General features: G+C 45.0%; 1 protein-coding gene across 1 annotated transcript in view; it reads left to right on the top strand.

Moving 5' to 3' along the window:
• Positions 1-21,357, top strand: part of Arhgap36 (Rho GTPase activating protein 36) — a 29,857-nt gene extending 8,500 nt beyond the window's left edge. Inside the window, 18 exon segments of the mRNA XM_048336611.1 lie at positions 14,101-14,259; positions 15,685-15,757; positions 16,324-16,409; positions 16,412-16,568; positions 16,813-17,053; positions 17,223-17,264; positions 17,511-17,522; positions 17,524-17,550; positions 17,552-17,663; positions 18,134-18,246; positions 18,248-18,283; positions 18,486-18,547; positions 18,549-18,579; positions 18,581-18,664; positions 18,864-18,900; positions 18,903-18,960; positions 19,076-19,182; positions 21,200-21,357. Of these exon segments, the coding sequence (XP_048192568.1) occupies positions 14,101-14,259; positions 15,685-15,757; positions 16,324-16,409; positions 16,412-16,568; positions 16,813-17,053; positions 17,223-17,264; positions 17,511-17,522; positions 17,524-17,550; positions 17,552-17,663; positions 18,134-18,246; positions 18,248-18,283; positions 18,486-18,547; positions 18,549-18,579; positions 18,581-18,664; positions 18,864-18,900; positions 18,903-18,960; positions 19,076-19,182; positions 21,200-21,357 (1,595 nt within the window).
• Positions 21,358-27,224: the final 5,867 nt, after the last annotated feature.

The raw sequence follows: 27,224 nt of genomic DNA, 5'->3' as shown, positions 1-27,224 counted from the left end.
TTGAGTTTAGTCTTTAAAAAGTGAAGTTAAGCCTTTGTCTCGAGGACAAGGGAGAAAGGGCTTCCAAGCAACTGGATGTGGCCACAGAAAGTCAAAGAGGTGTGAAGAAGCCAGGCCTTTGCACAGTCAGCTGTGCTCAGCAGGGCAAGAATTTTCTGGAGGGGTGAGGATGGCCAGGGTCAGTGACAATCTTTCCAGCTTACTCCCACCAGCCCCTGCACCGCGCACTAGGCGCCCTACCTGGCCAAATCTCCTGCGGCGCCCTCCTCTTCGTTCCTCTAAGCAGCCAGGTAAGTTCACACCCAGCCCCAGCGGTCCTGGCAGGCACAGCTGTGGGCAGGCAGACTTTCAGCTAGGAGATCAGGCCCGCGAGCGCCCCTCCTGGGGTCGCGGGCGTTTCCCTCCTTCCTTGTCCCAGTCCAGGTGCAAAGTCCCTCCCCCCCGCCCCCCCCCAACCATGCAAAGGATCACCTGGGTTCTTTTTAGCTAACCCTGTGCTTTCACACAGCACACACTCCCGCAATCTCTCCTCAAGCCACACACACTATTCAGCCCTCTAAGCACATAGGCTGTCAATATGCGTCCACACCTCACACCTGGACTTATCAATTAAAAGATACATCGAGCCCTGTCACAAGCCTTTGAACACTCACTCACTCTTACACACACACACACCCCTTAAGACTCCTAGAAATGCCTTGCTCATGAGCACACACGTTATAAAGCACAACAAACACCACCTGTAAACCCTCTGACACACCCAATCTAAAGGTAAGCACACAGCAAATATACATATGCACACAAGCTTTACAGCAAATATGCACACACATTGCATGCATATCTATATATAGACACTCACCACAGCGGGATCATAACCCTCGAGAGAAACACATATTGCACACATACCCATATCCAGACCGCACCCTCACAATCACACTATAATCGGACAGCATTTTACACCCTTCAAGCATGCACACAGACAACCGCAAAAACACATGCTTCATGTCAGAGCGCAAAGGAAATCCACACCACACCAAACACTTGGGTTAAAACAGGCACCGCACCCCCACACACACCCGGCTACACACTGAACATACACAGACGTGCCGCACCCGCGCGCGCGCACACACGCGTACATGCATACATACATACACACACAGCCCGCCCCCGCCTCCTCTCAGGGCGGAAGAGAAGGGGGCGAGGAGTGGAGGCGGGGAAGAAAGGAGGGAGGATGGGCGGGGGCTAGAAGGGGCGGGCACGGACGCTCTTTTCCCTTTGACCCGGGTGGTTGCCCTTCGAATCCCCATTCCCAAACCAAAGGAAGGAGTTGGGTCCAGGGAGGAGCCCGTCGGAACCCAGAAAACAACGGGAAGGTCTGGGAAATAAGTCGGCAGGCGCGAGGACTCCGCGGAGACCCTGCCTCAGATTACAGTGGACCCTGCCCGAGGCTCCTCCTCCCCGCCCCCACCCCCTGACCCCCGGCCCCAGTTACTGCTTTTGACCTCTGCCCCTCACCCCCAAGGGTGCTTCTTCCTTTGCTATTCCAGGGAGCTTGGTGAGTGGGTCGGGGTGGAAAGCTTTATTGGTTTCACGAAGTATGGAGTTGAGATCGGCATAGGAGCGACTTGCAAAACCGCTTCGACTCTGGCGGTTCTAGTCTAGCGACTCCAAAGCAATGGCTGCTCGCAATCGCCGGCCAAACGCTGGGCACATAGTAGGGCGCTGTAAATGCCTCCTCCTCCGCCTTGTGTCTCTAAATCTGGCAGCGCTATCTAGAGCCTAGAACTGGCTGCAGACGGCTGTTGGACAGTCGAGGAGGCATTTTTCTTCGCACACAAGCCGGGAGCAGAAAAGCGGCTTTGGGACCAGGAGCCGCCACTGGCGGCAGGGGGCGACAGAATGACTGAAGGCGCGGTACACTTTTGACAGCAGAGCTCCCTCGGGGAAACTCTGAGATCTGTTCCCAGCATCAGCGTCCTTTTGGGATCCCTCCAGAAAGCTCCACAGTCAAATAGCTGTCCAACTCCTTTCCTAGCGCTCTTACTAGTCTCAGCCGCATTGGACACAATGCAACGCAAAGCACTCAGGCTTTGGCGTTATTAGTGGCTCGAATCACACCCGGCCACTTTGTAACTAACTGCCTTGGCAAATCACTGGCTTAATTTGCCAGGTTTAAGTAGATAACATACCTAAGTATTTATCCTATCTCGGCTAAGATACAAAAGATATCTATTTACTTCCCTTCCCCTGTTCATGTCAAGAAACAGGGGTTTGGGGAATGGAGATCAGACACAGATATGGGGGGCTTAGTCACCAACTTGTGCCCCCAGGCCCAACCTGAAAAGCAAGGGATGGGCGGGGTTTAGTAAACTTTCAATTTCTTAAGCAATCTGCTGCATTTAAAGGAAACACCTGTGCTAACAAATTAGTGATGTTCATGTCACTCACCGGCCACAAGAAATTCGAGGCCACAATTTCAGCCTTTGCAGTTGTGATGGGGATCCTTCTGCCTAGCACGTCTACCCCCACCCCCGACTTCCTGAGGCCCAGTACCCCCTGCCGAGATGCCAATATTTGTAAACTTGTAGTGAGCACGTATTTGATACCAGGAATGTCTCCTATTACCTGATGTCCTGCCAGTGCCTAGCACAGTGCCAGAGGCAGCACAGCTATTCTAATGCAACAAAGAGGCTTGGAGATAGAAGGAACGATAATGAGCCTAGAGAGAGGACTCCAATAGTGGAAACACTGTGAAGGTGGAGGTCAGTGGCTTTGAAAAAGGGGCTCTTCCATTCCTCTAGCTCTAAGCCTGCCTGAAAGGGCATTGTTTCAATACTGCTGAGGCTTCTGCAGTTAATTAAGAAGAAAGCCTCTTTCCTGGAGGGCAGGGGCCTTAGCCAGCCAGAGGGTGAGTCACAATGTAAAAGCTGGGCAGCAGAGGTGGTGCTAAAGTGGCAATGAATCAGTCCAAGATGGCAAAGGGAGATTACCTGAGTGATGATGAGAAGGCGGATGAGGGCGGAGCTGTAGTCCCTGGAGGCTGGGACTAAGTGATTGAGCATTTATATTCATATGCGTAGTTAGCTCCTAGCCCACCTCCCCACTTCATTGCCACTTGACAGCTTCTTTAGAGGAGAAAAGTGAGCAGAAAACAGCTGGTGTATTTGAGTCTGGGTTCCAGTCCTGTCATTGATTTACTTTGTGATCTCTGGCAAGCCCTTTGGCCTCTCAGTACTCCAATGGCAAGGTAAGTGCTCAGTACTTTACGTGTGTTATTTCACACACACTTCTCCATGGTGGTAGGAAGGTGACTCTTTATTCCCCTAGTTTGAGTGATATTCAGTGATTGACCTGCTCTCTAATACATCAAGCTATTTGTGTTACCAAGGCAATCACGGTAATCCAAGCCAATAACTTGCCAGTTCTGTACCTAAATCAGTTCTCTGTGCACTCAGGTGCAAATCATTCTGCCAGCTGCCTCTATCTTTTCTTTTATTGCCATTTTCTTTCATCTTTTGTGACATACCCATCTCCCCAAATCAAGTTATTTCCCTAGCATATCAGTCTAACAATCTACCCTGAAAAGAAAGTACCACTGAAAAGATGTACCCCACTATCAGCCCATTTTCACAGGGAGAGAGAACTGACAGTGAAGAAGAGGAGCAGAGCTGCCAGGGCCAGAAGGAAAAGCTGAAGAAAATCCAGAGAGAGAAAGAGGGACAGAGAGAGAGAGAGAGAGAGAGAGAGAGAGAGAGAGAGAGAGAGAGAGAGAGAGAGAGAGAGAGAGAGAGAGAGAGAGAGAGAAACACCAGAGACAAATTGGACCAGCCTTAAATTGCTGCTCCCTCCCTTTCTCTCCTTCACAGGATCTGGTCCTCTAGAATATACAAAGGGGCAGAGCACCCCAGCCCCTTCCAACAGGAAGAGAGAGCTTCTCCTTCAATGGAAGGAGAACTCATCTTTTACATTTAAATTACACTCCTGTGCAAGGGTGGGGGCGAGTGGGTGTTAAGATTTATTTCCCAGGTGAGGAAAGAAGAGGGAAAGAGAAAAAATATCTCAGTGGTAGTGATGATGATGAGGTGGTAGTACTTGAATTTTAAAAGTGCCACCAATGCTGTTGCCCAAACCAGAATCTCTAAAGAGGACAAGAGACTTCCCATTAGGATTTCTTTTCCCATCTAGACCCTTCAGAGGCACCTTTCTGGACCTTTGGGAAGTAAGTCTGTGTCCTTTTGCTCCTTCACTGTAGTTATGTATATCTGGAGGTCCTTTTGTTCCTTTATTGTAGTTATGTATGTCTGGAGGTAGCAGCTTCATTCTAAGCATTTCTATCCTTCATATAGACTTGGCTTCGTGCTTTTCCTTTGCTGAGCTCACCTAGTCTACCATTCTTGACTCTTTTCTCTTCTTCCTTCAACATTCTTGTTCCTCTTAACAATAAGGTTTCCTGAATCCTAACACTGGTGGTCCATGCTTGTAATCCTAGCTATTCAACAAGCTAAGATCTGAGGATCCTCGTTTGTAATTAGCCCAGAAAGGGAAGTCCATGAGACTCATTTCCAATTAACCACTCCAAATCCAGAAGCACATGTGTGGCTCAAGTGCTAGAACATCAACCTTGAACAAAAAAAAAATCCAATCAAGAACTGGAGGCCCTAAGTTCAAGCCATAGTACCAGCACAAGAAAACAAAAACAAACAAACCAAATAAGGAATAAGGCCTTCCCTTTGTCCACTTACTTGGCCCAAAAGAACAGCAAAATCAACCACAAGGTAAACTAATTGCGTCTTTGAAGTCTCCCTCATCTGAGATCTTGTATTTATAACACTACATTGCCCCTGCTACATCAAATTAGGACATTATAAACATCTTAGTCTAGAAAATATGTTTTTTTTTCTTGGTTGAATAGTGATTTGTATATATGATTTGGTGGGTTGCAGAGTAGAACTACTTTGAAAGAAGTTTCAGAAGGATGGCGTTCTGACTTCTCTGGGTATTCTGCCATGTGTAGAGGACAGAAAATGAACAATGAGCATAGGAGTGTGCGAGGGAGTGTGGGATGCAGGAATACACAGATCTTTGCCATCTAGGGCAGTGGAGGGCTTTGTGAAGTTGGTTTCTTGTTTGTTCTTGCTCATCATTGAACATGAAACAAAATGATCTTTTTGTCTCTGACTTTGTGAGAGCAGAGGCTTTGGACCGAGTGGGAAAGAAGGAGCAGAAAAAGTGAGGTGCTGAGAAGTGGGGCTTGTTCTTTGCATAGTCTTGGCATAGGAGTCAGAGAACAAGGAAAACAGAGTGTTCTGTGTTTGGTTCTATGAGATCTATGTCTTCATCGTGGCTCTGGCACTAATTAACACTAGGTACATTTCTTGACGATCTGAATCTCCACTGCTGCCTTTCCTTCGCCCGTAATATGAAATGACTTATGAACATGGCCAGGGAGGGGAATTCAGTATACTTAGAAGAAAGGGTGGTGTGGACCTCATTTTGAAGGAAAGGTTGGTTTTGAATATACAGGAGAGATATTGTGGGGGTATGGTGAACAACTGTAGGAGTAACCCAGAGAATTCAGCAAATAGATATGCATAAAGCTGCTGTGTAGAAAATTGCTATGAATCAGTCCCTACCCACCGTGGGAAAGCTGTACACAGCTTGGGAGAATCTGCAAGGCAGAGCAGAGTGCTCACAGTACCTGTAACTAGAGTCAGAACTAGCCATGGCTGTGTCACCAGACCAACAAGCAGCAGACACTATCACTAGACCCGGAGAGTCACCAAAAGGTAGGACAAGGCCTGACTGTGTCCCACTGTGGGGGCAGGAGAGGGAACGGAGGATCCTCTAAGTGGAGGGCTCCACATCAGGGGGAGAGAGGAGGCCTGGGATTAAGGAACATGTTGCTCAGGCTTTTGTGTGAGTGCTAGGGCCATTTGCTGAGGATAGCCCCCTGGAAGCATTCTCCCCTCACCTCCAGGGCCTCAGCTCAAGGTCAAGGACCTGCAGATGGGCAGAGGTTTGTGTGGGACAAGAGAGGGAGATTGACTCAAAATGATCTCAATAGGCCTGGGGAGGAGTGGGACGCACTGTCCCTTAAAGAGATAGCAGCAGAGGCATGAGGCGTGGCACAGAGTTTGCCATGTGCCTTAGAATAATCAAGGACTCTGTAAATGTGAGGGCTGTGGTCTCTATAGTGCTGTTCCATAAACAAGATAATAATAAATTATACAAGCTGTATTTCAGGCTCAGAGATGCCCACGGACTTGCCCAAGGACACCCAGCTGCCTAGTAACTAAGCAGGCCTGATTCCTGTTCTAGGGCTTTTCTTCACCACCCCATAGACTGGATAGTGACCTTATGTTGAAGGAGGTCTTTAGATAGACATTGATATTTGAGAAATATAGTTATTTGAATTTGCTATAAAAAGTACCATTCCTACCAGGAAAACTACAGGGGAAAATATCTCCCACAGCCTTTAGTCCCTGTGACAGCCACTGAGACAGATTTTGAAAAAGAAAACTGGCAGAAAATTGGATGCTTGATGTGGAAGATAGAATCAAAGGAGAAGAGAAGCGACTGGGTGGTAGGGGTCAAAGTTGGAAGAGAAGCTCACTAGACTTGTCACAACCTTTGTCCACATCGTTTGGGGTAATGGTGCCATTGCTGTTCTTTCTCATGCTTATCTGTAGAAGCTATAGATGTGACCTGGAAAGATTTGGCAGTGGGTGAATGACCTTCCCTTCAATTCACACTCATTACCTTCTTTCCATGTGTGTATATTTATGTGAGTGTGTAAACACACATGAGAAAGTATATAGATGTAAGTGTGCACATGATGCTTGTGAGTGGAATGTGTATTCGTGTCTGAATGGGAGTGGCTTTGGGGAGAAGGGGGAAGATTGACACCATAGAACAAATCAGTTGAAATTTTCTGTGTGCATACAAACATCCCACAGTTCACTAAGGGTCTACCCAGTGTTGGTGGGCCTGGGGGAAATAGTCACCTCTTAGCACTCCTTAAAGAACAAAAGAGAGGAAATATATTTAAAGTAGTATGGAAGACAGGATGATATTTGACTCATGGCTGTTTATGGACAGTCCTTCAGACATGTGACATTTATGTGACCTTCAACTAGGCTCTGAGATCCTAAGGGCAGGATCTGGTCCTTACACTCCAGATGCCTCTCCCCTTTTCTCCACCATTCTGAGCATAGGTAACATGTATATGTTGCACAGGGTACAAAGTGATCATTGAACTCTTTTTGGAGGCTGGTTAGCTTTTTTCTCTCATATACATTATAGACTAGACAAATCCCCTTAGAGCCCATAGTCAGCTGTATTCATCTCCATCACCAGTGAAGAAACAGTTCATCTTATCCCTCTAAAATCCTGCTTCTGCTGGCAATAGGTAAGTCCACCCCCCATTTTCACTTTTCTTTTCCTGCCAGTCCTGGGGCTTGAACTCAGGGCCTAGGTGCAGTCCCTGAGATTTTTTTTTTTTGGCTTAAGGCTAGTACTCTAGCACATGAGAGCTATAGCTCCATTTCAGGGCTTTTGGTAGTTTGGTAGAGATAAGAGTCTCTCAGACTTTCATGCCTTGGCTGGCTTTGAACCGTGATCCTCAGATCTCAGCCTCCTGAGTAGCTATGATTACAGGCATGAGCCAAGGGCACCTGGCTCCCCATTTTCACTTTGAAAAGCTAATGCCAAGGCACTCTGTGCCTCATTCTAGATGCTAGTAATAACTCCAACTCCTCCTCCTCCTCCTCCTCCTCCTCCTCCTCCTCCTCCTCCTCCTCCCTCTTCCTTCTCCTCCTCCTCCTCCTCCTCCTCCTCCCCTCCTCCTTCTCTTCTTCCCCTTCTCCTCCTCTCCTCCTTTCCCTCCCCCTCCTCCGTCCCTCCCTTCTCCTCCTCCTCCTCCTCCTCCTCCTCCTCCTCCTCCTCCTCCTCCTCCTCCTCCTCCTCCTCCTCCTCTCCTTCTTCTTTTTCCTTCTTAAGAGCTGAGGACTGAACTCAGAGCCTTGCACTTGCTAGGCAAATACTCTTCCACTGAGCTAAATCCTCAAGCCTGAGCATTACTTCTAGGTATTTTAAGGGAGGTAATTTCTCACCTTGGCACAACGCTATCGATTTTAGACTTTTTTCATTCTACCTCTTCTTAATATATTCATAACAACTATACCTAACAGGTGTCATAATTCTTATTTATAAGGCTCTGGATCTGAGGCTTGCAGAAATAAGCCTTCTTTCAAGGCATGTAGAAAATGAATGTCAGAATTTACACTGAAAGTCAAATGCAGGTTCTAGTCTGTGTCTCAGGCTTTCTGGGATACCAAGCTGTTAAGGTGGGGAGGCATCTGGGGTTAGTGTGGGGTACACTGAATATAGAAAACTTTGAGTGTCTTTCCCCTCCATTAGTTCCTCTCTACTACTTTTCAGAATTGTACTATACATACATACATACATATATGCATGCATATATATGAATATTATATACTTATCTATGTCTATCTTCTATCTCTTCATTCCCATTTCTCAAGGACTTCTTCAGAGTAGCATAAATAATATGACCTCAAAAATCTAGCTACTTCTACAGGAAGGAAGGTAGTAGTGTTGACTTGAATTTCCTAGTCAGGATGACTATGAAGAAACACCATGATTTTATGAGAACGGTAAGGCTTGGCCCAAGGATGGATAGGGATAGCATGTCACGTTCCTGTATAACATTTTTGTTCAACTTTACTAAAGAATCTCTCAAGATGCCTAGTTTGTTGTCATCTATAAAAGGAGGGCGGGGGGACAGGGGGAGATAATCCCCAGCCTACCTTCTTTCCAGGGGTTGTTGTAGGAATAAATTGGCATGATTCATTTAGTCACGAATCGTGAATAGCTGTTTTAATTATAAGTGCTGATGTTCTTTCAGATCTTGAGAGTTTAAAATCCTATGATTCACCCCACGAACACTTACTGAACACCTACTGTGTGCTAGTCCACAGATAAAGGACATGGGCAAAGCTTTAGAGAAAATGAAAAAGAACAAGGCAAATTAGGCATTTATTTTTAAACCCATGGTGATAGAAAATCTCGCATTCTCCCCCCCCTTCTTCCTCCACAATTTAATAGAAATAGCACCCAAAAGGGAAATTGGTGACACCTGGGACACTGCTGATGCTGCCAACATTGTTATGGACCTTGCAGATAATTGAATATTTACATCGTATTATATTTGATGTCATGTCACCTTGTTTACACTATGATTTGAGGTGATTATCACACAAAGATTAGCTTTCACCACCCTGAGACTGAGTTGTTTATTTTAGTCAATAAAATTTGAAAAGTATATCCCACGTCCTATGGAATGACGATTGGACTTAATTTACAAAGACATAATTTGTGGTGGCTGACTGCCTTTGGATATGACCTCCCCTGGCTTTATGGAATTAAGCTTTGACTGTGTGTACATTCTTTTGATTTCATTATGTAGCAATGCAGAATCTTGCAGATATTATGAACACGGGTAGATAAGGCAGTAAAAAATGCCTTGAGGCTGAGAACTGGGTTTTTGTCTAGTCTTTGTTTTCAGATTGCTGTGTGGCCTTGGGAAAAGCCTCCTACCTCTCTGAACTTCAGCTTTCTGTACTATAGAGATTTTGAACTGTGTGATAGCTAAGAACCACTCTAATGTTCTTTGTAATTCCTGGAGCAGATTTTCTTTTAAGCCAGGGCTTCTTTCAAAATATTTTAACAGTACTTCCTCCAGTTTATGAGCTTCTGCTGTGACATGATGGGCTGACTCCAGTTATTGAAGAATGCTGTCCCCAAATTTAATTATCTTGGGGCACCACCACTGCAAAGGATAAAATGAGTCATTTTGTTCACAGCATCTTCAGCCTTTGCTGAAATGGAGGTTATGGGATAACAACTTAAAGGCTAACTCATTAATGCTCAGAGATGAATGAGGTAATGTGTCATCAGACCACATTGGCGCCCAAATGTTTTCATCCAGCACCCTGGAACTCTATCCCACATTGTGATGTATTAACGGGGATGTCTGTATCCATTGTCACTGCCTGAAGACATCTGAGTCACGTGCGTGCATGCAGTACCTTCTAGGCTCCCAGTGCAAAGCCACTATGAATTTCTTAAACTCCGTGGTACTCTCAGTAGCTAGAAGCAAAATTCTGAAGATACCATAAAGTGGCTAATTCACAAGGATACCAAGCAAGGATCAGTGCACGTTCTGATTTTTTTTTTCTCTCTCATAGGTACTTACTACTGAGCCCTGAACCATTGCTAACTATTTGATGGGGCAGTGGAGGGAATGAGTCCTGTAGATTGTGAAGGCTATGGATTTATGCCTAGCTGACAGCATTTCTGTCCTCACAATTTGAAGTGGGTGACCTTTCTAATGCTAATTTGTTTCTCAGTCTGTGCTATGCATTCAGGAGGATGTGAGAAATAGACTTGATGCCACCCAAGGGTGTTTCTTCTTTCTTGTATTGCCTGAAAATTGGTTCAGGTGTCCCTCTGATCTTTGTTCAAATTCTCCCACTTGGTATCCATGTGTTCTTTTGCTAGTGAAAATGTTAAACTGAACAATTTGGAAGAGAAATTGATTTACTCATCTAAGTAATAACATTGGAGATATTGAATTGTGCAGTTAGTTTTTTTTCTAAATTTCATAAAATGGTTTAGAAATTACCCCAAAGAAATTCAAGAGTAAAGAACTGTCTATTGTTGATAGATCACTAAATCTTCTGGGTTGCCTAATTTTATTAAAATTTTGTAGAAATTGAATAGAGTAGGTTGCTCCACACATTGACACAGATTCTCATTTTATTTAATCCCCCTTTTTTGTGTGCCAGTATTGGGGCTTGAACTCAGGATCTCTCACTTTCAATTGGCTTTTTCTGTTCAAGGTTGGCACTCTGCCACTTGAGCCACCTCTCCCCTTCCAGCTCTTTGCTGGCCAGTTGGAGACAGTCTCTCAGATTTCTTTGCTCAAGCTGGCATTGAATCAGGAGCACCAGATCTCAGCATCTTAAGTAACTAGGAATACATGCATGAGCCTCTGGCACCTGATAAAATCCCTTTTAAAGCTAATACTTTCTAATAACCTCAGCCCTTCTGCAAAGTACCTTCAGTATTCAGATGTTTATTAAAATCCAATGCTACTTATTACATATACATTATTCATTCAACTCATACAACAGAAGTGTGAGCTATGCTATTTCTCTATTTTATAGAGTAAGCTGAGACTCAGAATTCAACTGACTTAGCTGAGAAGTCATCAGGCTTGGCTTTGAACTCAGTGTTCACTACAAAGACTTGCCTCAAGAAACTGTTTTTGCAAATGTGTTGAATTTTACACTGCAATTGTGCTGGCTTGCTTTCCCATTCCTCCTGGAGGATATTTTACATGTGGGGGCACTTCAAGCTAGTGCCATGGAACTCTGAGGAAAGGGGGAAGACACTGACCCAAGAGAGATCTCATAGCCCCTCAAGCCTTGTGGTGAGTCTTCTTTTGCATTCAGTTTCCACAGGCCTGAGGTCAAGTACACTTCTCAAATCTCTGCCTTCACACCCATCTCCATTCTACCTATGTGTTTCCCCTCTAGGCACACTGATCTTCCCAGCTTTGCTTTTGTCTGTGTCCTCCTGTTGCCTTGACAAGGCCCAAGGCAAGCAAGGCAGTTATCAGTTTTGCTGGCAGAACTGCAGCATATGCCTGCTCTTAAGTGTAGTCCTGTGTGTTCAAGCAGGGAAGCAATGACAAACGGTTTATTCTAAGGCCTTTGATTTCCTTCGGAATTGTAAGCATCTAGGCTGACTCATTTCTCAAAGCCCCCCCCCCTTTTCTCTTTCTCTCTTTCCCTTTCTCTTTCTCTTTCTTTATGGGCTAGTGTTGCTTTGAGGTTTTACTGTTTGTTCATACTTTATTGGGGGGGGGAGATGATTTTCAGCTCTCCTCTTTGGGTAACCGGATCCGGTAAGCCGCCGCAAGAAAATATATAGCTGAAATTCCAAGACATGTACAAAATGTTGGGGTTGGAGGAAACGGATGATGATGTTAGGAAAATTAAGCATCTACCACTTCTCTGTCAAAACTACATTATCTGATCTTTAAAATTTAAGTCACTGTCCAAATAATTCACAGAACATTATGGTAAAACTCCATGTGGAAAGAAAGCTCAGAAAATGGTACATGGTTATTTCTTCCTTTGACAAAAGGTTCCGTTCCCTATGTCCCAAATTATCTTTTTTTTTTTTTTGGTCAAAAACCAGCATATACACGTGTATCTAAACCATAAGCTTGAGTGCTATCCTAAATTCATTCTTTTCCATTACAATTCTTTTCCCCTTAGTTTCTGTCATTTCTATTCAGTGACCTCACTGGTATCAGTATGCTTTGCCTCTTGGCTGCTCTACCTGTTCAGGCTCTCTGTCCAAACTAGATTTTCATGACTCTGGTTTTTCCAAGGTACAACTCTGACTCTGTCACTTGGCCTGAAGTCCTACATTAGCTCTGTGTTGTCTTCAGCATAAGGTCGTACACTTTAACATGGCTTATTGGGCCATTCATGATTTCATCTCTGCCCATTCAGATTTGTATCTCCTTCCAATTCATTTATATTGCTCCGAGAGGATGACAACCTCTCTTCTCTTTCCCTCTGCACAAGCTGCACCCTTCTTTCCCTCCCTCCCTCCCTCCCTCCCTCCCTCCCTCCCTCCCTCCTCCCTCCCTCCCTCCCCCCCCCTCTCTCTCTCCTCTCTCCCCTCTCTGTATCCAGGCAGACTTAAATGTTTCTCTTTTCTGTTCTTACAGTACTTTGTTTATATCTAGGCCTACTGAATTATCACAGGCTTTCGTACTGCCCTGTAAAATATCTATCAATACAGATTATTTTCCCCTTTGAATTAGTGGCTGAAAGAAAACATGGGCAATAGAAGATGTGCAGGAAAGTATGCTATGTAGGGTGCAAGGGGCTCCCTCAGTCTCCAACCTGTGGTGACCATGGAAAAGACCATATAAAATTGCCTTGGTATTACAATAAAACAGACTTCCCTCTGCTCACTAATTTCTCACTAGAAATGGTCTAAAGATGCTATTTATTTGTTTTGGTACAAGCTGATTGTATGAGGTTGCACCATTTTTTGACAGAGAAAAAGCAAAGGCACACAAAATACTACCACTTAATACAGAGGTTATTAACATTTGTATGTATTTCCCTCAATCTTGTATTTATATATGCATGTTTTCTTCACATAATTGTAATTAAAATACAATTCCATTTTGTATGTGTTGTCAAAAAGCTCTTTGTAAACATTATTAGTGACTGTATAATTTTCCATACTATGATCATTACCTAATTTATGTAATTAAACTCATTGCTAGGCTAGCTTTTTCTCCCTTAACTTTTTACTGATATGGTTCATATGAATGTGTTTTTTTTTTCCTGTCTGTAGGAAGATTTCATTAGGATAGATTCCTAGAAGGGGAATTACTGGGTCAGAGGACTTGGGGATAATTTTTGTCTGTAAACCCATATGTGCAGTTTGTGTTCAGGAAGACTTACATAAATTTACAAAAAAAAAAAATCCTCCCAAACAAACAACAAAAACCTTCCTTTTAGTTAACCAGATCATATTGAATATCATCATGAGAAAAAAAACCCAACAGAAACAAATCTCTAACCAGTGTTCTAATTAATTAGTAGAAAATACTGTTTTATTCTTGTGTGAAAGTGCTTTTAAAAATCAGGTTTGTTTTTCTTTAATCTTTTTCCCCCTTTTTTTCATAATTAGCTTTTCTCTTTCCTGGACTATCTGTTCAGAGCTGATTTTTTTTAAGTTGAATTTTTTTTTTTAAAGAAGCAACCAGAGGCAGCTCTGCTTGAGGGTGAAGCCACCTCCCAGTTTTCCCTCCCCTTCTACCCCCCATAGTTCCCTCCACCAGGTCCAGTGACAATTGGATGATGCAGCCCTGATAATCATGCGGCTCCAGAATGGGTGGCTGCATTCCTTTTCTGAAGGTAGCAAGGACATGGTGTCCCAGAATCATGCCCCCTTTACTGTTGTTGTCTGCCTTAATTTTTTTAGTGAGTGTGCTGGGAGGAGCCCCAGGGCAGAACTCGGACTGCCGGACAAAGATGGTATCAATACACAGCCTCTCTGAGCTGGAGCGTCTGAAGCTGGAAGAGGCTGCTTACCACGAACTCGTGGCCAGACATTTCCTCTCTGAATTCAAACCGGACAGAGGTGAGCTATATCCCCGGAGTGTGGAGTCCTCGCCTTCGGGCGAGTAGACCCCCCGGGAGAGACGGGACAGATCTGGGGGTCCAGGAAAGGGTAAAAGGGGGCTCATGCCTCGACTCAGACCCAGTGTGATCTCCAGGCGTTTGGGGGGAACCGAGAAAGCGGGAGTTGAAGGCTGTTTGTTGAATTGCAGAAGAGGTAAAAATGAGTTGCCCTAGGTGGAAGTCTGAGGGGGTTTAGGGGGCATCGAGACTGGCAAATGTCAGGGGCAGACAAGTGGATGGAGGACGGGTGAAAAGACAGGCGCACCAGGTGCGGTGTGAGAATCGGGACGGGCGCGACGGAGACGCACAGGGACACTCTAGAGAGAGAACTGGGACCGACAGAGATTGATGAGAGACAGAGACGAGAGAGAGAGAGAGAGAGGAGCGAGATGAGAGAGAGACGAGAGCGAAACGAGAGAGAGAGAGAGAGAGAGAGAGAGAGAGAGAGAGAGAGAGAGAGAGAGAGAGAGAGAGAGAGAGAGAGAGAGAGAGAGGAGAGAGAGAGGAGGGAGAGAGATGAGAGAGAGGAGAGAGAGAGAGAGAGATGCGCGCCAAGCCAGCCCAGAGCGAGAGGGCGGTGCGGGCGCGGGGTTCGGCGGCGGGAGGTGCGCAGTGAGCGCTCCCTACTTGAGCTGGCTGCGGGGAACCAGGGGGGACGCGGCAGCGGACCGAGTTCGAGCGCTTCCAGGCATCTCAGGGGTATTCGGGTCTATTTGTCTGCAGAGTGGAGGGGAGGTGGGAGGGGGGGTCGCGCGGACGGAGGGGAGCCTTAGTAGGGCTGGAAAGTGCCGAGGAGGAGGGGCTGCAGGTTGGCTAAGTGCGCACCACTGGCGCAGCCTAAACTGTGGGAAGCAAAGGGTGCGGAGACCCCGCGGGCAGCCCAAGGCTGCGGGATTGGGAGCAAGGGGAGCGGGGGGGGGGGCAGCCCAGGTGTCGCCGCGGTGCGGTTCCCACCGCAGCGTGGGGAGCCGACGGCAACCCGAGCGTGAGCGCGCCCGCAGTAACTTGGCGACCCTCACCCACGGTGGCGCTGCAGGCAGCGCCCCTCCCCTCGCCTGTTGCATGATTCGGGTGCCTCGGAGCCCCTGAATTTGTTTTAAGTGTTCCGTGGAGAACTACTGGTGCTTAGAGAGATGCGCTCCCAGCGCCTTAGACTGGTTCGGTTTAATTCTTGGTATCTAACGTAGGTTGTATAGGATCGGCTCTGTCAGGTGGGGAAACTGAGGCTGGCGAGAATTTTCTTTCCCCCACAGGGTTTGCGCGGCGCTCCCCCTCTCCCCCCTCCCCGCCCACGCTGCAGATTAATGCATCACGATGTTTTCATCACTTATCAAGTGTTACTGGTGTGCGAGTGTGCGTGTCTTCCTTTTCTCTCTGCTTGTAGCTGAACCTACAGACCGTCCAAAAACCTTGGAGAAGTTGCTTCTGATTTTGAGAGGCCAAGAAAGGGGTAAGGGGCTCTTGGATTGTTTTTTTTTTTTTTTTTTTTTAAGGAAAGAAATAGAATGCTGACAACCTCCCCTCCCTCCTCCTCCCCCCCCCCCCCATTGCGTAGGATGCTTCTGGTGGTTGGCGATTGGGCGGTGCCCAGGGCCCCTGAAGTCACTCCCCTCCCTCCCAGAAACCCCTCAGGGGGTGTTAGCAGGAAGTGGCGCAGTTAGCTAAAGGCGCAGTGGGGGCGGTCCTCTCAGACCTGCCAGAGCCTTCTTGGGGGACCCATCCTAGACAGACGGATTGAAGAGATCTCTCTCATTGCTTCAAGGTGATCTCCCTCCGGCAGAACTTAAGGCAGGGGACCTTGAGCCCCGTCGGGGCAGTAGAGTAGAGAGGAATCCTTTGCCTGAGCACTGCAGAGGGACTTTTGGATTTGCTTCCCATTTGGAGGGGCGCTGTGGGTCTGGAGGGGTGTCCGTGATTGCGGATGGCTATTTAGAGGGGTGCTATAGCCCCTGCAATTCTTCCCGATTGTTGCGCCGCGGGGCTTTGACGGTTCTCTTTTCTCTGTCTGGCTTCTCCTCGGTAGCTCTCAAAACATTTGGCATTCGCCTGAAGAGGTGCTGGTGAATGAGCTTACCCGCCGTAAGCAGCTTGAATTGACCACCATGCACCGAATGAGGAGACCACCAGTGCGCCTGCAGGCCCTCGTCGTCGTCGTCGGGGAAACGTGATGCAAAGATTATTCGGTCGCATCAGGCGCTTTTTCAGTCGCAGACGACGGCATGCGCCCACCTTGCCCCCGGAGTTCACCCGCCGTGGGGCGTCGAGTGAGTTAAACCTTCAAGGGGGTCAGTCAAGGATTCTTTCTTAAGATAGGCAGTAATGTCTGGCGACAGGGAGGCAGGGAGGGGAGGGGCTTCATGGGGCGGGGGGAGGGAGGGGAGGGGCCTTACGTGGTGGGGGGGGGAGGGGGCCAAGACATTGCAATGCTGGGCTTCTTACTGTCACCCTATGCTCACAAGGTCCCAAAGGACCTTCTTCTCCTGTTTAAAACATTTTGGGGGCATCTCCACAGGGTGCGGTGGTGCTTGGAGAGCCTGGCTGAGCTGGAGGATGGGGCCTTGCTGCTGCAGACCCTGCAACTCTCCCGGGCTTCATTTCCCATTGGCCAGCGACTTCTGGGATGCAAGGAGAAGATGGGCCTCAACCCTATTGCTAAGCAAATCCCACAGGTGGTTGAGGCCTGCTGCAAATTCCTTGAGAAACATGGTAAGGGAGCCACAAATGGTTAAATTAAAGGGAAAGGAAGGGATGTTGTAAGATAAAAGAAAAGAGGTGGTAGGATGAAGGCTTGGTTAACAGACCCCTGAAAGGAATGGAGTAAGGGATTCATCTCCTTAGGGAGTACAGGGGAAATGCCATTGGGAAAGGCCTCAGAAATGCTTAGAATCCTCTGGTCTTTTCTTTTAGGTTCAAATACATTAGGGATTTTTCACTGCTGAACATTCCTTGCAGAGAGTGCTTGAGGTAAACTGACTATCTTTACATGTTCCTTGGGTAACAAAAAACAGATCAACAAGGTGCCTTCCCTGTCAACCTGAGGGGTAATGTCATGAGGGATGTATTGGGGGGAGGGGGGGTGACAAGGTCTTCTTTTAAGCTCCCAGACACACCTTCTTGCCAGCTGCCTCTACTCAAGCCTAATGAAGGAATGACCACCAAGGAGATTTCATGGTAGGGCAAATAGCTTACATGTTCTCTCTTTTCTTTTAGCTCCGTGAGGAATTTTGAACAAGGTATGGACATAGTACTGGGATGACAATCAAAGTGTACATGATGTGGCTGCCCTGTTGAAAGGTTTTTTATGTGATATGAAGGACTCCTTGCTGCCAGATGATCTGCACATGTCTTTTCTTCTGACAGCAAGTGAGAGTCTTCTACACAACCTTCTTGGGCAATGAAAGAAACCAGGCAGATATCTAGAGGTCTATTGGCAGACAGCTCAGGTTGCAAGAGCTAAGATAGACACACTCAAAGCCAAACAAGGAAGAAAAACTGAAGAAGCAACTCTCCAGTGGAAAGTAATCATAAAGGTTTTAATAAAAAAAAACCATTCTCTGGATTACTTGTGGTATCTCTTTCACATTTGATTGATTGGAAATTGGAGCTTCAGTTTTGTCCACTTCTGATGGTGGGGGGTGGGGGGTGGGGGTTAGGGGTGGGAGGTGGGAATCCTTCTTGCTTCCAAGTCTCCTAAATTCCAGTGCTCTCAACCAAGCAAAGATCTATTGCTTAGGTACCCTTTCCATAAACATGAATAGTTTAGAAGCAGGAACTCATTTCCTTAATATGAAGTTGCCAACCCTCTAAGCCATTTTTTATTTTGCATCTTCTAGCTCTGAAGCCTGAGGATCAGCTTTCTGCCCTGCAGCTGCTGGTTTACTTGATGCCACCTTGCAACAGTGACACTCTGGAGTGTCTGCTGAAGGCCTTGCATAAAATCACTGAAAAACTGCGAGGATTCCATTGGCCTTGATGGAAGCGTGGTAAAAAGAAAAAAAACAAAAACGTGGGGAATAGTAATGAGAACTTCAGTAGGGAACCTGTGGGGGAGAATATAAGCCAAAATATGGGAAGGGTAGGTTAAAGAAAAGAAAGACAGAATTAAAGACACACATCTATTTGTACAACTTGCAGTACTTCCAGTACTATCTCAAGGTTGATTACTCCCTGTCTTCTTTTATCTAGGTTCCAGGCAACCGCATGACTTCTAACAACTTGGCCTTGGTGTTTGGATCTGCTCTTCTGAAGAGGAAAGTTGGGCAAGAGAGAGGCCAGGCCAGAAAACAAAGCTGGGAATTGACCACTATGTTGCTTCTGTCAATGTGGTCCGTGCCATGATTGATAACTGGGATGTCTTGTTCCAGGCAAGTGGAACTTTTGAGTACACTTGTTTACACTCTTCTTTTATTTGCAAGGCAAGGGAGAGTTGCTTATGGGTAACCTGAACAAGTAGTTTCTAATCTTCCACTCCAGAAATGCTTCTTGCATTAGCTGGTCACCTAACACAGATGAATATAAATGAAAAGGCTCTGTGAAATGAAAAATTGTTAATTTTACCTTCAGGTGCCACCCCATATTCAAAAGCAGGTTGAGAAGCGTATGGGAAGTCCAGTCCTGAAGCCCTGGACTTTATCAGACGCAGGAATTTGAGGAAGATCCAGTGGCGTATTATTTATTTATTTATGCGTAGTTCAAAGTACATTCTCCAACGAGGGTTGATGTTAATCATTCCAGGTAGGAAACTGATGTACTTTTTCAAATGCTTTCCTGTACAGGAGTGCACAGATAAAGATGGAAGAGGATGCTTTGGTTTCTGATCCAGTGGAAAATTCTGCTGAAGCTGAGGCTGCCATTCTTGCCCAAAGCATGCCTTTTGATGAAGGTCAGTTCCCTATTGAAGGTCAGGCCCTTGCTGAAACTCATATCTTTCCAGAGAATCAGGTCTCTGCTGAAGATGAGTCCCTTAAGGAAGATGAATCCTTTGAGAAAGATAGATCAGCCAATGAAAGAGCTAGTATTTGAACATCTCAGTAGAGGACATCGTGTGAGAATCTTCAAGGTCATGAGTTCCCCAAATAGCTTTCATTTTCTAGGTCCACATCCTAAGGGCGTATCAGAACTTGATGAATATGATGCTAATTATAACCCCCTGAATTTTGATGATCTTCCTTCCCTTGGGAATATAGCAGAACTTGATCATGTAAATGCAGATCTTATTTGACATCCTAGAATTTGACTCAGTATCTTATTTTTATATGGTTTCAGAACCTGAGGAGAGCACCAGATTCACAGGAAACCTCGAATGCTGGAGCAAACCTGAACCCTGACTTCGAGGATGAGCCGGAGTTTGAAGACTACCAAAATTTTGACCTGGCAGAAGTTCCCTATCTTGATGTGGTCCCTAACAATGAAGACGCTGCGGATGCTGATGAAATACCAGGTAATGAAGACAGCCCCCAGTACTAATGAAATTCCAGAAAATGTAGATGCCTCTGATAATGATGAATCCCAGGATTCTGAAGAAAATCCCAGTATTGATGAGATTCTAGCTGCCGGTTGAGGTCCCCAAATCATGAAGAGATCCCAGTGCCTGAACAATCTCCAGAGGTCAATGGAGTTTTAGACTCTGAAGATGACCTTGATTTTGAAGCAGTCCCAGCTCTCCATGTGTGTCCCAAGTCCTGAGAAGCCCCACCAGGACATGAAATCCCAAATCATGAAGAATCCCCAGAGCTGAATGGACTCTCAGACTCTGAGGACGATCCCAGTCTTGATGAGATGCCAGTTTTTGATGGCATGCCAAATGGCGAAGAAGCTTCAGATGCTGAAGAAATCCCAAATCATGAAGGATCTCCCGAAGTCTATGAAAGTGTGTCCTCTGAAGAAGACCCCAACCCTGAAGAGGTCCCAGCTCTTCATGTGATCACAAGTCCTGAAGCACTCTCTGATTCTGATGAAATTCCAGACCAAGAAGAGCCCTCAGAGGTGAGTGAAATCCCAAAACATTGAAGAAGCCTTGGATGATGAAGAAACACCAGAACATGAAGAAGATTCTGCCTCCGATGGCACTGACAACGAGGTCTCTGAATGAAAGTCCAGATCCTGAGAAAGATGCAGTTCTCAGTGTGGTGCCTGATTCTGAGAACTCTCCAATTCACAATGAAATTCCAGACTCTCACAAATACCAAGCTAATGCTTATGAAGAAGATGAAGTCGGCACGGTGGTTTCCCGGAGACTGAAGATGTCTCTGTTCTCAGTACAATTCCAGACCCTCCACAAGACCTAGCTGTCAATCTTGAAGAAGTCCTGAATGTGCCAGAAGTTCTCAGTGCCTGATAATCTTGATCCTAAACAAGTTCAGATTCAAAGGCACCTGGGCCCCAGAAAGAAGATGCAGATGTTGCAAATCCTGAAGATACCACTCTCCTTAAGAACAAGTCTCAGGCTGGCCACATTATAAAGTACAAGTCCTCCCCAAAGTCCTTGAAGAGTGATATATGTTTTCTCCCCTCCATGAAGTGTTGTAAGCTTCCAGCTCCAACTTTGTTACTCATTTGCTTGGTAAAATTAGTTAGGGTACTTGTAGGATGGTGGTGGTTGTTGGGAGGTCATCGTATTCCCCATTTCCTGGGTGGTATTGTCCATTTTCTCTGAGTATGGGGTTCTACCTCACTCTCTGGTTCTTTCTCCACCTGCTACAATGGTCGTAAATTTAAAGCTCTGTGTCCTTATAGTCAGGCTGCCATTTTCTTATCTAGCAAATGGAGATAATCGTTCTTTTCCTACCTTTTTTGTCTCATACTGTATTTGAAACTCAAATCTAAGTCTTAATGCCTTGGTGCTGTGCAAAGTGTGACATATAGAAACACAAGAAGTTAACATTATTACTATTTTCCAGGTTCCTCTGAGGAGCCCGCTGTGCCTCCCGGCACTGCCCGTTCCCATGACGATGAGGAAGGAGCGGGTAACCCTCCCATTCAGGAGCAAGACCGCCCATTGCTCCGTGTGCCCCGGGAGAAGGAGGCCAAAACTGGCATCGGCTACTTCTTTCCTTAGATGTTTTTCCTTCTATAAGGTGCCGGACAGGGGAAAAGGGTGGGGGTAGACCTGGGATGTCACAGGAAACATACAGGAGAGTGTTGAAGATCTGTGGGAAAGAAGGAGTTCCACCTGATGCTCGGGTCAGGATGAGAATTCCCAATACACTGCCAGCCCCTTCAGTGGGAATGCTTGGTCTCTTCAGCTGGTAAAAGCAGCGATGTTTCTGTGTCATGCCCAGGCTCCCTGGTGCTACCTTGCCTTCTCTTTTACCCCTGATCCTGGCTTTCCCTCACAACAGCCCTCCCTTTAATTGATGTTCCATTTGTGGTAAACGCCCGTCCCAGAGAAGCTCACAAATCTCGAGGTGCTTTCCCTCCCCCAAAGGGGATTGCATGTTTTTCCTCACTTTCCTACCCTCCTTCAAGAGCTCAACTGGAATGGCCCTCAAGAGGCATGCTAGAATGTTAGGTCAGCCTACTGACAGCTGACAAACAATTAATGCTAAACCATGTCACAACCAACTCATAGCCGTGTCCCCGCAGCAACTCTGCCACCTCAGGATTTTTCCCCCCTTTTCCAAATTATTTAGACCGATGGCTCGTCCAACAGCCACTCCCAAAATTCTGTGCAGTTTTGCTCAGGTCACGCCAACTGGGAAACCTCAAGTGTAAACCTGACTAGCCTTTCTGGGATCAAAAGTTAGAGGACAAATTAGACTTTAGTACCTGGATCTGTTTTAAAGACAGCTGGAGTTCACATCTGGTTGTCAGCAAAACAGCTAGTTAGGTACAAACACATAGTTCCAAGTAGATAAAGTCATCTGATTACAAATGTTCTTATATATCGTCTCTGTAGTTCCTCTATGCAGGGCGGTACAAATTTGCTTGACATGCTCTGGTAACACACAGATATGGGTTATGTATGACATCCAAATTATAGCTGATATTGATGGGTAACAACTGCTAAGGTACATAGAATGAAGAATGTACTGTATTGAGGGATAGAAATTGATCGTACAATGGGTAACAACCGAAGAGCTCGAAGATTTGTGATAGTTAAAACTTCTCTGGCATTTAATCATTAATAAACATCTGTATTGTGATAGCAGCATACTCATGGCTTACTGTGTGTTATTTTCCCCTTTCTTACTTTGGAGGTGAAATGGGAAGCTCTGACTGGAGAACTAAAGGAAAGGAGAGGAGAGAATTTAATAAGAGGGAAGAGAGATGGAATAAAGGGGAGAGGGTGACATAGTATAAAGGGATTGGAGACATGGGATAAGGGGGGAGGGAGTGGCATGGATAGAAAGGAGGGGTGACATGCAATAAAGGGAAGTTCATGTGGAATAAAGCGGAGGGATGACACATAATAAAGAAGAGGGGTGACATGGGATAAAGAAGAGACATGATATGACATATGACATGGCATAAAGGAGAGGGGGTGACATGGGAATAAAGAGTGACATGGGATAAAGAAGAGGGGTGACATGAAATTACAGGAAAGTCATGTGGAATGAGGAAAGTGTGATGAAATAAAGAAGAGGGATCACATGAGATAAAGGGTGACATGGCATAAAGGAGGGGGTAACATGAGATAAAGGGAGTATCGTCTGGAATAAGGAGGCAGGATGACATGGCATAAACAGAAGTGACATGGTATAAAGAAGAGGGATAACGAAATAAAGAGGAAAAGGTGACATGGCATAAAGGAGGGAGTGAAATGGAATGAAAGGGGAAGGTCATGTGGAATAAAGAAGGGGGATAATGAGGTAGGGTAACATGGGATAAAGGGTCAGGGTGACATGGGATACAGGGAGGGTCATGTGGAATGAAGGGGTAAGATGGTACAGAGGGAGGGGTGATATAGAATTTGTAAACAAGATGGGTGACATGGCCTGGAGTAAAGGGTACTTGGGATAAAGGGGAGGGGTGTCATGAGATTAAAGAGAAGGTCATGTGGAATAAGGAGAGGTGACATGACATAAAGGGGAGAAGTGATATGGGATAAAGGAGAGGGGTAACAAGATTAAAGAGAGGGTCACATGGAATAAAGAGGAGGAGTGACAGATAAGGAAGATGGATGAGCATAATGGGGAGAGGAGATATGGGATAAAGGGAGGATCATATGGAATAAAGAGGGGTGACATGGCATATGGGGGAGGGGTGATATGGGATAAAGGAGAGGGGTAACATCAGATTAAAGAGAGGATCATGTAGAATAAAGAAGAGGGGTGATGGGATAAAGAAGAGAGATGATAAGGTATAAAGAAGAAATGGTAATAGCATAAAGGAGAGGGTGATGGGTTAAGAGGAGGGTCATGTGGAATACAGACGAGGGATAAAGAGGAAAGGTGACAAGAGACAAAAGGGGGATGATATAGGAGATGAAAGGGCAGTACAGAATAAAGAGCTGTTGACAGGATAAAGAAGAAGGAGTGATATGAGCTAAAGGGGTGAAAGGGCATGAGATGAAGATGAGGGAATGGCATGGAATAAGGGGAAGAATGAGATGGAATAAAGAGGAAGAGAACTGGGTGAGAACCAACAAAATGGTATGGAGTAAAGAGAAGATGATGTGGCATAAAGAGGATGGGGTGATAAGGAGGAGGAGTGGTTAGCACAGGACAAAGTGAAAGAGTAAAGAGGAATAAAGAGATGACAGTGAGTAAGGGTCAGGGTAATAGAATAAAAAGCAGGGAAGCCCAGTGCTGGTGGCTTACACCTGTAATCCTAGCTACTCAAGAGCCTGAGATATGAGGATCATAGCTCAAAGCTCAAAGCCATCATCCCCACCTTATCTCATATCTGAGATAAAGAGGAAGCCAAAGGTGGGGAAAGTAGAAGGGGAAGAATTGGATAGGGAGGATGGCGGGGGAATAGAAATGTGAGCAAGAGGGTTGAGGTGAACTATAGAGCATGGAGCAGTGGGGAATTGAGGAGACTAAAATACATGGGATAAAGGGGAGTTGGTGATGTGGAATAATTGGAAAGGGTAGAACAGTAATGTGGAATAAAATGTTATCAAATGGGGAGGTCTATCATTGAACAAAGAAGATAGACGTGTTAAAGTATGATAAATGATGATGGAGGGATGAAGGAGAAGCAAGGGAAAGAAAAGCAATGTAGCTTAATTGGAGGACCTATAAAATAAATGAAAAGAATGGAGAATAAATGAACTTATTCAACTGAGGATTTCTATAGGAATTGGTAGATAACAAAAACCTAGAAACATCTGGAGACATATGACTTTAAAAAGTAAAAGGAACAGGTGGACACTTGTGATTCAAGCCCTATAATCCTAGCTACTCAGGAGGCTGAAATCTGAGTATCATGGTTCAAAACCAGCCTGGGCATAAAAGTCTGTGAGACTCATCTCTAATTAACCACCAAAAAGCTGGAAGTGGTGCTGTGGCCCAAGTGATAGAGTGCTACCTTTGAGCAAAAGAGCTCAGGGACAGTGCCCAGGCCCACAGTGCCACAGGACTGGCGCTCTCTCTCTCTCTCTCTCTCTCTCTCTCTCTCTCTCTCTCAAAGTAATAAAAAACTGTTGTTCAATTGATGCGATCTCCTAACTTTCAAGAAAGCTTATGGTGACATGATACTGTTGGAAACTTCCCATGTCAAGGACAAAGGCTCAGAAAGTTAAATAAGATGTGCTATGAATTCTTACACAATTGGCTATAGTAGACTATTGGATAAAGCTTTAGAGACAGCAGATGTGTACCACTCAACTCCTCCTTTAATAATAATTGTAATAATTATAAAGATAGTTCACACATAGTGAATTATCCCAAAGCATATGGCCCCCATATTGAACACTTGACATTGACGTGCATCATTTAATTTGGTATGCATACTTACTATAGGTGATACATACTCCTGTCATCTTCACTTTATTCTTAAGAAATATGAGACAGGAGTTTCATAACCTGCCTGAATTTCTGAATTGTTTAGCAGGAAAAAAATTTTCAAAGCCAAATTATTTTAATGGTAAATTATTAAAGGACCATCCATCTTTAGATTCTACATGTGATCTAAAGATGTGTGAAGTCATTTTTAAATTGAAATGTCCACTTAGAACCTGTTTCAGGTTTCTTTCTTATAAGTCTCAGCTCTACAGATAGGACAAGCTGTTGGACAGAAACAACTGAGATATCTCCAACAGATACTGGTGGCTGGATATAAGTTCTATGGAGATTAGAGTCAGAAGAAAATGCAGAGCTCATCCATTCCATCCTTCTTCTTTTATGAATGGCCATTCTAGTGCTCATGCTGGGAAAGCATTTGTCTAAGGCCAGACATCTAGGGATAACTTTCACATGGGTCTTTGGAATGCAATTTATAAGTTTATGAGGGTGAAAAGAGAAAAAATATGTTATATAAAAATTGCCTAATATTTGTCCTACTCAACTAAACAACAAAAAAGCAGTAAAACAGACTATTAACTAAGAAACTGGGGCTAAGAGTGTGAATAGTTGTGGAAATTATTATCTGTCTTCTCCATTCTGTAAGGATCAGACCACAGGCCCCTTTGATACTTCCACTTCTGTCCTCCATTCAGGTGACATAGGAGCCCCAGTTGAACATACCCTGGCTTCTTACTTTTCTCAGATTTATCTTCTCAATACAGGCATTTGATATCATGGGGCATGACTTTGTCTCTAAAAGACTCAACTCCAATGTCCAATTAAAACGCAAATCTCCGGGCAACTGCAGGATCCCAATGATATTTGTTCTCCTGAGGGATCAACTACTCCAAGCTCTTCCTTTTCTCTTCGCCTCTTTCCCTCTTTTCTTGGGCATATTGATTCTGGTTCTCCAAATTCCACATCTGGACTGTTTAGCCTTTATTTGAGGCCTCTCCCAACATGTGACTACTCTAATTCTATGATGACCACTGGGGAGACAGGACCAGCCGCTCAAATATTGGTACCTCTATCAGTCAAGTCTTCCAACGTCAGCTGAGCTCTCTGGTCCATCACTGAGCAACCCTTCTCCTTCTCCTATCCTCTTTCCCCCCTCATCTGTATTCCAGTTTTGTCATTCTTCTCCTCCAATAAGGGCTGGTTTCAGTCTACCCTAACTCTACATCATAGACTCAAGTTCTGGAAAATTGAGGCCAATTTCAACACTTTTCCTCCACACATATAAATGTGGAGATTCTCTAGCTCTCATTTCACAGTGCATAGAATTTCTGCACTTCTACTCTTGCTTTGTCTTCCCTCCTTTCCCATATACAAAATTTTGAATATGATATTACCACCTTTCTTGTATGAATCGTTCCTTATTGCATTTTATTCATATGAAATATCTCCCATCTGGAAACACAATTCCTTTGATCATCCATCACTCTGTACCAATTGTCATCCTCACGGGTAAGCTTGTTTAAGATTCTTAATTCTGTTTTGTTTTTATTTTACCTCCCATTTAATTTTCAATCCATACCAATTTGATTTGTTGTTCCCAGGCTGCAATAAAATAATTGTGACCACCACTAGTACTACTTAGTCTCCTTTATCTCAGTAATACTATCTCCTGATGCTTTATTGGCAATCTTTTCAATTAAACTTCTTCATTTTTGAAAAAATTACACGATTAGATGCAGCTCGAAGAATTAATGTATAGAGATCTTTTGTGTGTTCCACCCATTTTCCCAAATAATATTTTGCAAAAATGGAGTGCAATCTCACAAAACTAGAGCACTGAAACTGATACAACAAAAATCTATCAAGAAAGAGTGTCCTTCCTGTTGCCCCTTTATAACAAAAGAGACAAAATTGCCTATAATTGCCCACTGTCCTCTCTTCCTAGTCCTTAGTAATGAATTTGTTCTTTATTTCTATAATTTTGTTAGGTTATGAACATCATATAAGGGGCTGGGGA

The sequence above is a fragment of the Perognathus longimembris genome, chromosome 28, assembly GCF_023159225.1.
Source record: "Perognathus longimembris pacificus isolate PPM17 chromosome 28, ASM2315922v1, whole genome shotgun sequence".
In the NCBI taxonomy this organism is placed as follows: Eukaryota; Metazoa; Chordata; class Mammalia; order Rodentia; family Heteromyidae; genus Perognathus; species Perognathus longimembris.
This window is presented reverse-complemented; position numbering and strand designations above follow the sequence as displayed.